The 13,178-nt window shown below is 35.1% G+C and overlaps 2 protein-coding genes across 3 annotated transcripts; both read right to left on the bottom strand.

Annotated features, from left to right (window-relative positions):
• Positions 1-2,823: 2,823 nt before the first annotated feature.
• On the bottom strand, positions 2,824-10,002 carry LOC125593910 (F-box/kelch-repeat protein At3g04660-like). Its single transcript, XM_048770266.1, has one exon. It carries the CDS (start codon positions 6,326-6,328, stop codon positions 5,162-5,164), a length of 1,167 nt encoding a protein of 388 aa, XP_048626223.1. The 5' UTR covers positions 6,329-10,002; the 3' UTR covers positions 2,824-5,161.
• Positions 10,003-10,128: 126 nt separating this feature from the next.
• LOC125593909 (hydroxyproline O-galactosyltransferase GALT3-like) lies at positions 10,129-12,880 on the bottom strand. Of its 2 annotated transcripts, none has more exons than XM_048770264.1 (6): positions 12,727-12,880; positions 11,238-12,449; positions 11,023-11,151; positions 10,778-10,954; positions 10,590-10,697; positions 10,129-10,515 (listed from the first exon to the last, which is right to left on the bottom strand). In XM_048770264.1, exons 2-6 carry the CDS (start codon positions 12,429-12,431, stop codon positions 10,309-10,311), a joined length of 1,815 nt encoding a protein of 604 aa, XP_048626221.1. In that variant the 5' UTR covers positions 12,432-12,449; positions 12,727-12,880; the 3' UTR covers positions 10,129-10,308. The 2 variants fall into 2 exon arrangements, with proteins under 2 accessions (XP_048626221.1, XP_048626222.1); XM_048770265.1 differs by having other exon boundaries at positions 10,129-10,506.
• Between the last annotated feature and the right edge of the window lie 298 nt (positions 12,881-13,178).

The following is a 13,178-nucleotide window of genomic DNA, read 5'->3' as shown; positions in this document are numbered from 1 at the left end:
TTATATACTGAAGCCTATAATCTTTAGTGTTGTTTTAAAATTTCTACCATATTCTACATTTGTATTAATGTATGCTAAACTCTTTTTCATGGTAAATGAGCATCGTTCAATTGTTTTTATCAATTAATTTAGTAAAACTTCATAATACCTCCTAAATCGATGGAATAACCACTATAAAATTATTATTTTCTTGATAAACGGAGACGACAAAGGCTCCAAACCTCTTTGAACATCATCATATGTTAGTGCAGGATGCAACTAGGCATTAAAACAATATTGTCATATTTTTTGAAATTTTCTCAAAATCTATGGGCTAACCCCTACAAAAATATTGAGTTTTTGGTAAATACTTTATATACTGAAGCCTATAATCTTTAGTGTTGTTTTAAAATTTCCATCATATTCTACATTTGTATTAATGTATGTTAAACTCTTTTTCATGGTAAATGAGCATCGTTCAATTTTTTTTATCAACTAATTTTGTAAAACTTATAATACCTCATAAATCGATGGTATAACCAATTTAAAATTATTATTTTCTTGATAAACGGAGAGTACAAAGGCTCCAAACCTCTTTGAACATCATCATATGTTAGTGCAGGATGCAACTAGGCATTAAAACTATATTTTCATATTTTTTGAAATTTTCTCAAAATCTATGGGCTATAACCCCTACAAATATATTGAGTTTTTGGTAAATACTTTATATACTGAAGCCTATAATCTTTAGTGTTGCTTTAAAATTTCTACCATAATTTACATTTGTATTAATGTATGCTAAACTCTTTTTCATGGTAAATGAGCATCTTTCAATAGTTTTTATAAAATAATTTAATAAAACTTCATAATACTCCTTAAATCGATGGAATAACCACTATAAAGTTATTATTTTCTTGATAAACGGAGACGACAAAGGCTCCAAACCTCTTTGAACATCATCATATGTTAGTGCAGGATGCAACTAGGCATTAAAACAATATTGTCATATTTTTTGAAATTTTCTCAAAATCTATGGGCTAACCCCTACAAAAATATTGAGTTTTTGGTAAATACTTTATATACTGAAGCCTATAATCTTTGGTGTTGTTTTAAAATTTCCACCATATTCTACATTTGTATTAATGTATGCTAAACTCTTTTTTATGGTAAATGAGCATCATTCAATTATTTTTATCAATTAATTTAGTAAAACTTCATAATACCCCCTAAATCGATGGAATAACAACTATAAAATTATTATTTTCTTGATAAACGGAGAGCACAAAGGCTCCAAACCTCTTTGAACATCATCATATGTTAGTGCAGGATGCAACTAGACACTAAAACAATATTGTCATATTTTTTAAAATTTTCTCAAAATCTATGGGCTAACCCCTACAAAAATATTGAGTTTTTGGTAAATATTTTATATACTGAAGCCTAGAATCTTTAGTGTTGTTTTAAAATTTCTACCATATTCTAAATTTGTATTAATGTATACTAAACTCTTTTTCATGGTAAATGAGCATCGTTCAATTGTTTTTATCAATTAATTTAGTAAAACTTCATAATACCCCCTAAATCGATGGAATTACCAATATAAAATTATTATTTTCTTGATAAACGGAGAGCACAAAGGCTCCAAATCTCTTTGAACATCATCATATGTTAGTGCAAGATGAAACTAGGCATTAAAACAATATTGTCATATTTTTTGAAATTTTCTCAAAATCTGTAGGCTAATATTGGGTTTTTGGTAAATACTTTATATACTGAATCCTATAATCGTTAGTGTTGTTTTAAAATTTTTACATATTCTACATTTTTATTAATGTATTCTAAACTCTTTTTCATGGTAAATGAGCATCTTTCAATATTTTTTATCAAATAATTTAATAAAACTTCATAATACTCCCTAAATCGATGGAATAACCACTATAAAGTTATTATTTTCTTGATAAACGGAGACGACAAAGGCTCCAAACCTCTTTGAACATCATCATATGTTAGTGCAGGATGCAACTAGGCATTAAAACAATATTGTCATATTTTTTGAAATTTTCTCAAAATCTATGGGCTAACCCCTACAAAAATATTGAGTTTTTGGTAAAATACTTTATATACTGAAGCCTATAATCTTTAGTGTTGTTTTAAAATTTCCACCATATTCTATATTTGTATTAATGTATGCTAAACTCTTTTTCATGGTAAATGAGCATCTTTCAATTGTTTTTATCAATTAATTTAGTAAAACTTCATATTACCCCCTAAATCGATGGAATAACAACTATAAAATTATTATTTTCTTGATAAACGGAGAGCACAAAGGCTCCAAACCTCTTTGAACATCATCATTTGTTAGTGCAGGATGCAACTAGGCATTAAAACAATATTGTCATATTTTTGGAAATTTTCTCAAAATCTATAGGCTAACCCCTACAAAAATATTGAGTTTTTGGTAAATACTTTATATACTGAATCCTATAATCTTTAGTGTTGTTTTAAAATTTCTACATCTTCTACATTTGTATTAATGTATGCTAAACTCTTTTTCATGGTAAATGAGCATCTTTCAATAGTTTTTATAAAATAATTTAGTAAAACTTCATAGTACTCCCTAAATCGATGGAATAACCACTATAAAGTTATTATTTTCCAGATAAACGGAGACGACAAAGGTTCCATCATGCACTAACATATGATGATGTTCAAAGAGGTTTGGAGCCTTTGTCGTCTCCGTTTATCTGGAAAATAATAACTTTATAGTGGTTATTCCATCGATTTAGGGAGTACTATGAAGTTTTACTAAATTATTTTATAAAAACTATTGAAAGATGTTCATTTACCATGAAAAAGAGTTTAGCATACATTAATACAAATGTAGAATATGTAGAAATTTTAAAACTTCTACATTTTAGTGGTCTCAAGGTTGATTAATTTTCACTTATCGACTTTACAAACCGAAAAAAAACTTTATTTCTTGTTTTGACGTTTCAGCTCATAGTATACTTACTTATCTCAAGTTTGGTCTCGACCATAAAGACTTTCTATATTTTGGTTACTAAAGTTAGTACGTATATTTACCAATGCCACTAATGGGATCGATTGGGAAATGTTGCACGTCTGAAAAAATATTAAAATATATTCAAGCGAAAGACATTTCATATCAAATAAGATTAATAAATATTTGATCTAATACGTTGTTTTACCTGACTGCTCGTTAAAGCTACTAGTGGCATTCCGGCGCTACGCGCCGGGTTCATCGCCGGGTTCGTATGTTTTAGTTTCTAATGAATTTAAAATTTGTTTTGATCCATATGATAATTGATTAGTGATAGTAGTGTATTACTTTATTTTGAAATATGTCAAAGAAGATGTGTTTGTTTTGTGATTATGTTGTATGACTTTGATATTTGTGTTATTCACATGGAAAATTTTCATGTTTACCATTTTTTTGGTATAATTATTCATGTTTACTACTAATAAAGATACATCTTGAAAAATATGTTCTTTATTAAGAGTCAAAAGACTCTTATACATTTATTTTCTCTATATATAATAAATAAATAAATAAATTTATGTTTCAAATTATACTTTTAAAATTCGAACTTATTTTTTTGAATTTTTGAAAACTGAAATGATTTTTGAAACTATTTTCTAAAAGTTTTTTATATTATTTAAGTATTTATTTATATATTTATTAGAATCCTAAATTTCACACTCCAAAAACTCTACCCCATCCACTATAAACTCCAAGTCTAGATTAGTTAACTCTATGGTTATAAATGTCTTTTTTTTTCCTTTTTAAAAATGAAGGTAAAAATAATTAGTGTAAATATGAAAAGTGGCATTATGAATATGGTGTATTTGACAATTTTCCTATTCACATTGTATTTCGTTTTGCTGATATTGTGTTTTTTAAATTTCATTTTTAGTTTTAATGTGTTACAATTATTTCTATATTTATTTGGTTTGTTTTAAACTTTCTGCAACCATTTGTTCTCAAATTATCTCATTTTAACTACTGTAATTCATTAATATTGCATTGTTTATTCTTGAAATTTATACATTTTAGGTTATATTATGGTATTGGCCTTTATTATGTATTTTTATCTAATTTTAAATTTTATTTGTTATTTTGCTAATTTATAATAAGAAATAGGTAGGGGTGGAAATATTCTAAATGTATAAAATTATTTATAGTTAATACCAATATTTTATAAATAAAAACATATATTAAATTTGAAATTAATTTTCTTTTAATTATTATGAGGCTCGATATATTGATATTAATTCTCTATTTATCTTTATATATATGATTTTGTATCTCTTGACATAATCTTTGTCCTAACTTTCATCAATTCTGGTATCTTAGGCTTTACATGAAAATGTAGTAATTTTCTGAAAACCATTTTTCTACCTGGCATTTAGTCACTATAATCACTGATTTGTTGTCATGATTTTTATTTAAGAAATGGGAGTCTGAGTGTTCAAAGAAACCGTATAATACCAACGCATGCAACGAACCCATTTATATGCGGAGCTACGGTGGAGGATGCTAATTCCACTTTAATGCGAGATAGTAGAAGTAGTGATGGAGAACTCGTAAATGCTTGGATTAATGGATAAATTGGTATTTATAATAGAGAAAACATTTAAAGAGCATAAATGATTGATAGGAGCTTGCAGTAACGGGGTTGAAGACGAAGTGGAAGAGACGGGAAGATGAACTCTAGATGCTTCAGACAAAGTTAGAGCTAGGCAATATTGGACTTGATATGGGTCGTACGTAAATGTAGGGACAGCCCAAAAGGAAGTCTAGTTTCGAGCTTCATTTTTCGGAAGCAGTAGTGACATGGCAAAAATGTTATCTCTTATTGGCTGATTATTTTTGGTGACGTGGCAGCTTCACCATTGAGTATATAGGGCTTTTAGTATAGTATAGATTTTTCCGCTGTAATTACAAAACTCTTCTACAAGTCAGACCATCTTCATGTAACATCATTTTCATCTTCTATTGGTGGATTAAACTTATTCGTCTAAATAAAAATAAAAATAAAAATGTGGATGGATGTCCAACTATAGCCAACACAAAACTAATGTTCATCTTCAAATGTCTCCACACAAAACTACAATCTGTCTGAGATCTTCAATGAAAAGCAACAAAAGAAAACGGATTAACTTAGATTTGACAGAACATAGGACTCTCGACATGATCAAAATAGACTTCCATGTAATAAGAAAGACTTCCAAATTCTCTAACCACAACTTTTTGGGCTTTGTTTTCCTTGAGATTGTAACTGATGAAAAAGAATGGGGCCTTATTTTGGGAAGAGAAAGGTGAGAATATAAGCTCACCAGTACTAACTGTACCCCTGAACCTGAATCCATGGTTTTTTCCAGCTAATTCTCTCAAAAAAGGAACACAAATCGAAACTTTAGACCATTCTTGCTTACTGGCATCTTCTAGAACCCACAAGTGAACTTCAGTGTAGTTACCGGTAGGCCACCTAGTTGTAGCTACCTTTCCAGTGTAGTTCACTAGACAATGGATATCCTCAGGCAACTTAACGACATTAAACTCTTCAGATATCAGATCGAAGCTTATCAAGGCTCCTTCATTTTTTATCCAAGCATAATAATACAGTACCCCATTTAAACATATCCCTTTATTAGTAAGGTAAGAAGGAGTAGGAGGAAGATGAGGATGCTTACACTCAACCATTCTCCATTTTTGTTGGGCAACTCCTAGAGTGTACACTTGATGATCTTTGGCCACAACTTGTGATTCGCGTTCTTGACGACCTCGTAGTACTGTCAGGCACAACACTTTGTATGCATCATTCACTGGATCATACCCAAAAAAGGATAACACACCTCTTCTTCTAGTTTTGAGTCTAGGCAACGTTACGACTTGGCCCGTGGTAGGGTTTCCTATCATCACTCTAGAATCCATTTGACGGCAGATCAAACCGCGGATTGGGGGAGAAAAAGCATGCACATGGTTCTTCTTCTCCTTCTTCTCTGGAGTTATGTTTACCCTATGACTGTCAGAAGATGGATCAACCTGGGAACATGAATGTAAGAACTGCACTGTCATGCCGGAGCTGAAAACTGTGAAAAGAAGCCGAGGTGGAGATCGAGCCTGCAGGTACTGACTGATAAAATATTTGCCGCTGATTATGGATAACCATTTTTTTGAAACGAAGACAAGACCAGCTACAGATTTGGTCGGAACTTTCAGGAGAATCTCTACGATTAGATCTAGAGGAATAATCGAAAACGGGTCGTTTTCATCTTCCTTCAACGTAAGACATTGTATCGTCTCCTTCCTCTTCACCCTCTTCATGGTTCTATATCTCTTTAAGACCTAAAACAAAACGAAACCCTAGTAATAAATAGTTTCGTCAACATTACCGGTTTCACCAAGGCGGTTCGTATTAATTAAGCTCATAAACCGCAAAACTGTATTTCCGGTTAATGAAATTCAATTTCGGGTACGAGTATATATCGTATAGCACAACCGGGCCAACATGTGGGTTTCGCATTCTCATGTGGCTTCGTTTCTAAACGCAATTTTTATCACCTCTTCTAATGTCGTTTCGATCCCTAAGTAGTGAGACTGTAACCTATTTGTTCCAGTTTTACGATAAGTCGTCAGAATCAGCCCTTGCTGAGTGATGTTAATTTGTTTTGTTTCTTGAGTACATGCTGAGTTGCGTTTGGCATGATTTTAAAAATCTCAACCAGACTGAAGCAGTTTTTGTATTGACTTAGGAGAGACGTATTTGCTGAGCCACTAATCATCACAGCTTGCGAGTTTTTGGAGCAGAATGCCTCAAACTTCTCCCTTCTCCCTTGTCGCCTTGCCTTTTCTTGATTCTAACTATTAAAGATCTTCAAGTAGTAAAATAGACATATTATAAGTTTTGTTGGAATGCTTTTTCCCATGTATAAGTAAACTTTAATTGAATTTTTTTATGCCAGGCCTTGTTTTAAATTGTAAGAAAGGAGAATCAAAGTTTAAGCCACTTTACAACCCTTTTCTTTGCACCCTGTCCTTTGGAAGCGAATGTAACTGCTACGATATGACTCATCTTCAAATTACTGTCTGTTGCTTTTCCCATTCGTTTTGTTCCATTCTTCTTAGATTCAGACCGGATCTTTCCTGTCCTTTTGACCAAGAGCTGTATCAAAACTGTGACTCTAAGGATGGCACACTCGCTAGAGAAAGTTATTTGTGTAATTTCTATTTGTCTTGCCATAATATGGTTTATGACAAAATAGTAGCACAAGTATTGCATACCTTTTGATTCTGTCATCTTGTGTATCGAAAGGGAGACCTTCACCCTGCCTCTATGCGATCAGAAAGTTGGTTGATCGTTCCCATTTGCAGGGTTCAATTTATGTTAAAGGACTCTTTGCAGGCTGTTGTAACCAACCATCTGGTGGTTAGAGGTAGCTATCGGAGCTTGAGCTTGATGGAACATCGTGAAAGATTTGGGGCAGTACATTTTCATTCTTGAAGGTCGTTCTATAACTGATTTTGTGAATTCCACTGAAGGTAATCTTGACGACTTGACATTAGTATTGCACTCTGTGAAACAGAACGATAGAGGAATGTCTATCATCTGTAGACATAGTATCTCTACCCCTGGCTGCTGTAGATGTGCCTGTCGAAGTTAAGCGATTGTTGCAGCTGCTGGTTAAAGTCTTTGACCAGTTAGCTACTAATGATGTATCAAATAAGTAAGAAAAAAAAAAAAGATGTATCAAATAAGTTTTGTGGATACGGTAGTGTCGGAGGTCTCGTCTTATGTCGCAGACAATGTAGATTTCTCTTTAAAGAATAAACTTTTATTTTTGTTTGGTCATGATGTTCAACCACTATTGCTCTGCTGTTGCTTGGAGTTGTTGAGCAGGCTACTCGCGGCATGCCGTTGGGTGTGAGGGGTTTTTATACAAAGCCACAAGTAAACTAAGTGCTTCATGGGCCATGTCCATTTTCCAACTCTGAACTGACTCTCACATGTTGGCACTTCTGAAGGTAAATCACTTGTTTTAAATTAGTCTTTAGTTTTACCTTAAGCACTGTCTTAATTGCTAAAACTTTTTTCTACCGTGTTGCGTGGCATGGGCTTATCTCTCCCACTTCACATTGATCAGGAGCACTTCTCTCAATACCTGGATTGCATTCTGAACTTGGAGACATTAGCCATGTTCGTTTGGTTGCCGCAGGTTTCGGCGGCAGCGGCAGCGGCAGCGTCAATGAAGACAGTTGTTGTTCGTTTCGTAGACGCTGACGCTGCCGCTGCCGCATATCATATCGCGACCGCAGGTTTTATCGGCGTCAGCCGCAGGACGCAGAGTTCGGACGCTGCCGCTGCCGCCGGTTCCTGCGTCAACGAAACGAACAAAAGTTGACGCAGAATGTTGACGCTGCCGCTGCCGCCGGTACCTGCGGCAACCAAACGAACAACCCTATTATGGATGTCTTTACTGATATCGCAATGGTTACGGGAATCATTACTCTTTCACTTATGTCTTCTCGCGCAGGTATTTTTATTTAGCCCACACTTGATCATTATGTGCGTTATAGTTTTAATATAGCCTGTTAGCTTATGTTTTCCAGGATTGAGCGTTTTGCTACATCATTCACAACTGACAGCTACAATAATAATACAATCTCTAAAGGGATCTGCCTATGTTTGTTTTTGTCTTCTTTTGATTTAAACTTGAAGCCGTTCTGCAAGTGCAGGTCTGACTGTGGGCGCGAAGCTTTATTGACATTAGGTGTTTTCCCAGAGGTATGAATGTCGAACCAGGAAAAGTAATAAATAATATATGATAAAATTTGCCTGTCATTAACTGTTTTGCTTTTGGATTTGATAAGTGGTAAAACATTTCACGGTGAAGAAACAACACACATTCAATTTGTTTGAATGATCACGAAACTAAACCGTTAGTTATAATTAATGGGTACTTCTTGGGAGATTCGTGAGTAAAGCGTTGTATCTTTAGTCCCCAGTTGTGGGTAAAGCGTTGTAATTTTTCGAGAAAAGACATACTTAGCACACCACATCTTGCCGATTTGGTGGAGGACCAAAAATTGTTTTGAACTGTGAAGATATATATTGTAAATGTTTTCATAATTATATTCAGTTGCCCTGAAGGTTCTGAGGAAATTTGTTAGATCTCATTTGACTTCATCGCTTTGTGAGATTCATTCGGTAGTTTTTTGGCTGACCATTACAATTCCTTGGGGGACTTTATCTTAACATGGCAAAAGGGAAGCCTGATATGGTAAACCAGTGTATATTCTGTGCTGTCATTTAATTATTTTTGGTGCACCCTGATACGGTTTTGAGTATCAAAACCAGTAAGAGCAAAGAACAAGTTGAAATATGATTATATTGATTGTAGAAATTGGTTACAAGAAACTTGAGAGCAAAGATAGATGCAAGTTGCCTCTGAACTACCCATTTGTCATAACGTTCCTCCACTCTGCTCAAACCCTCATCCCTGTAACTTGATGTATCTCTGGTGGTCTTGTGAAGTGGAACAACACCTCTACAGAAACTAGAGCCAAATGAGAATAAAATAGTCCACTGTGAGTTGCAAAGTTTTCTCCGCTACAAGTGGAAGCTTCATTCTCATGACAGACCTCCTTCCCATTCATGTATATGTCTTCTCCGCACACTGCCACGACCCCACTCCGTGTAACAGCAACCAGATGTGCAGTCAGTATCATGATATAACTTCCATAATTATGTCTCCATAAGCAACATAAGTCTTTGAACATGTTCCTCCTCTTTGCAAGACCAAGCTGAAATTTGTTTTTAACCTTGTTCTTAGTCATGTAATTGCTTTCCGACCATTTGAACCATTTGATTCGCCCATTTCCACAAGACAATCGTCCATACCATTGTAAGAAGCCCGAGACGTTTACCATTGATCATAGGCTGACCTCTCTTCCTCGTCACCCCCTCTCGTATTTGCCACTGACAACTTGACAAAACTGTCCAGCTCTCTTTGCTTGATGTGCTTCTCTCTCTTTGAACTTATGTTTATGTCATTTTGCGGTTGCTTTAGACCTCCCTAACAGGTTTGAAAACACAGACATTCGCATGTGTGGAATTGGAAACGTGATTGGCATCCAAAAATCATACACTATAATCATGAAAACAGATTTAGAAAAAACTCCCACATAGTTACATGATGCATATTATACAAAACATCAAAATTTACATAACATCTTATACAAGATTTCAATACTTCCTGGTAGAAAATTTCATCAAAGTCTCAATCTTTGCAACATGATTGAGATATCTATTCGCAGCAGACAGATTGGCTCTCCTTTTGAAGCTTCTCCCACAGACACAAAAGTAGCCGAGGAGTTTGGTAATGAACAAGAATGTAATTCGGTTTACAACCGCTATTATGAAACCTTTTGTCATTCATGTACTTCACTCTTTTTACTGTCTGGTTGTATTGTTGAATCCATATCCCCATCGCCACATCTTCCAGCTTGAAAAGCTTTCACCAAAATAAATTAATAACACAGTTATTTACCATTTCTTACATTTCTCTGATGAAAATACAAAACTCACTTTAAGATCTCTTTCGCGGTGACCTTTCACCACAAACTTTGCTATATCCTGAGAGATGATGTAGCCAGGGCCATGTGCCCATGGAGGATATGAATCTAGAGGCCACTCCTTCACAAATAGAATATGTGTGATATAAGTATCTAAGAAGATAAGGCAGAGAAAAATGTTGAGAACTATTGAATAGTCACCTCTTTACGAATGTACCATTTGCTGCCTTTCTCACGGTCTGGCGATGAATCAAATGATATCAGACCATACAAAAGTGCACTAGACGGTTTGTCCTTTAGACTCAATAACAGTTCATCGATCCGAACAAAGGCATCATCGTCTGTCTTCATTATGTATTTTGCTGGAATGACTTTGGTCTGTATCAAAATGGAGAAGCATTAAAAAGATTATCTCACTCTAATGCATTGTGTAAGTAGCAACTTACCCCAAGAATGCAAAGCGCAATTGTTTTCAAGCTAAGTAAACCATAGTAATCAACAAAAGGCATAAACTGAATATCACCATATGCTTTAGCTTCTCTCCACATCTCTAAATTGACTTGCTCATTAGTGTGCTAAACCCAAAAAACACCAAGTTATTGCTAAGAAATGTACCCAAAAAAAAAACAGAGAGAAAACGTTGACTTGCAGAAGTACTTACAAGGCCAATGAGAAACCGAACAGCAACTTCTCCAGATCTTACTGCCTCATATTGCATCCAAGACCTTCTCAATGCCATACGTCTCTTAAAGTTATTTCCAGTGGAGAAAACACCAACCAGCAATGTTATCCTTGTCCCGGAAAGAGATGGAGCTTTCAGCTTCTCTTCTATGGCTAAAGAAGAATGATTCTCATCAGGAACAGGCAGCCTTGTGGCTGAAGCAGATAACAGTTTCAGACCACCTGAGACTTTCACAGCACTAACTAACCACGGCTCAAGCTTCTGCAAAGACTTTGTAGAGTCATTCTTTACCTCCCTGTAAGGAAATGAAGTCTCGTGCCGCCCGTTAACAGTCATATGAAAACCTTCTAATCCAAACCACAATGTTGCAGTGAAGGGACTCCCTTTGAGAAATGGAAAATCATCCAAAGTGATTCTACTTGTCTGTTCGTTGCACAGAGGAAGCTCATCAACTACAATATAATTCTTAAATGTTCCATGACTTGGACATCTCACTTCCTCTCCCCACCCGGACCTTTCTGTCCACGTGTTTTGCACTATGGATTGCTTAGAGAAGTTCACATCATAACGCAAGACGCCTGAGCCTAGGAGGTGAATCTGGAAGCTTCTCGAATGTTCATCAGGAACACCAACAAATGTTATAGAAGAATCTTCAGTTAAACCACACGGGAGCTCAAGAACAGGCCTTGAACCGGACAAATCCACGTCAGCTGCATTTACAAAGTCCGGACAAGTTCTTCTAGAGACCATACCAGAAGCAGAAGGTAGTTTCTCTTTATTGATCAGAGAGACTAAGTCTTTTATTGCCAGTGCAGCCTCTTCGACCCCCTGACCAGTTTCTGGCAAAGCATCACGCCTTTCGAGAAACGGACGCATGAGAGACCATGCAAGAAACACGTTAGACTCATCTTCTTCTTTGTAAAAGCTACTGTTTGAAAAGAGGTAATCAAGATCTTCCATAGTGATCAAATGTGGCTTCTGAACAACAGTACTCTCTTCTTCTATATCAAACTCATCCACAGTCTGATTCTTCTTTGTAAGTTTGTGACCAGGTTGAAGGATGATGAGGATCAATGTAAGAACCATGACAGAGATTCCCGCCGACAAGTTCCTCGTTCTGACTGAAGTGAACCCAAACTTGAGTTTCACCATTGACATAGACTGCATCATCATTACTCACATAACCACCACCTAATAAAAAAAATACAGATTCCGTATTAAAGTTTGATAATCATAATTAAACAGAGAAGAACTCGAACAATGGTCAACGATCTAAAACTTCGAATTGGTGCAGGAAGGAGCAGTCTTTGATGGATACAAGTAGACCCATTAGCAAAAAAAAACATAGCTAATTATATTTTTTTATTAATACAGTAAGCTTTGAAAATGAAGCTAACAGTGAGAGTTCTGGAAACACCTCGTTTTAAGAACTGATTGGTTGTGTTTAAAGTAAACTTTGTAAGCTTACCTCGTTTTATATTGATGTATGTAAAGAGATCATCGATCCAGGATCAGTTGAAGTTGCAGAACAACAGAGGGAGAGAGGCAAAGGCAATAGCTAAGCTGAAACAGAGGATCTTAGCTTAGCAGAAAAACGGCGTCGTATCTTTAGTATGGAAACGACGTCGTTTATTTGTAAGTGAAACTTACTGTTTTTGTTGTTAGCAGCGAGACGATGTCGTTCCATCTAAGGGTCTGACTGGTTCAAACGTAGCGGTTGCGGTTGCGGTTGCGGGAATTTGTGGATGCAGGCGGTTGCGGTTTCTAGCGGATTTAAGAGATTTGTACGAATGGTACTGCGGTTAAAAATTGGTGCGTTTGCGGGTGACTTATGACTGGCTAACTACCAAATGCGGTAACAGTCAAATAATAAATTAACAATATTTACATTTAATATAATTATAAAAATATAAAAAATCA

The sequence above is a fragment of the Brassica napus genome, assembly GCF_020379485.1.
Source record: "Brassica napus cultivar Da-Ae chromosome A1 unlocalized genomic scaffold, Da-Ae chrA01_Random_34, whole genome shotgun sequence".
NCBI classification, from domain to species: domain Eukaryota; kingdom Viridiplantae; phylum Streptophyta; class Magnoliopsida; order Brassicales; family Brassicaceae; genus Brassica; species Brassica napus.
This window is presented reverse-complemented; position numbering and strand designations above follow the sequence as displayed.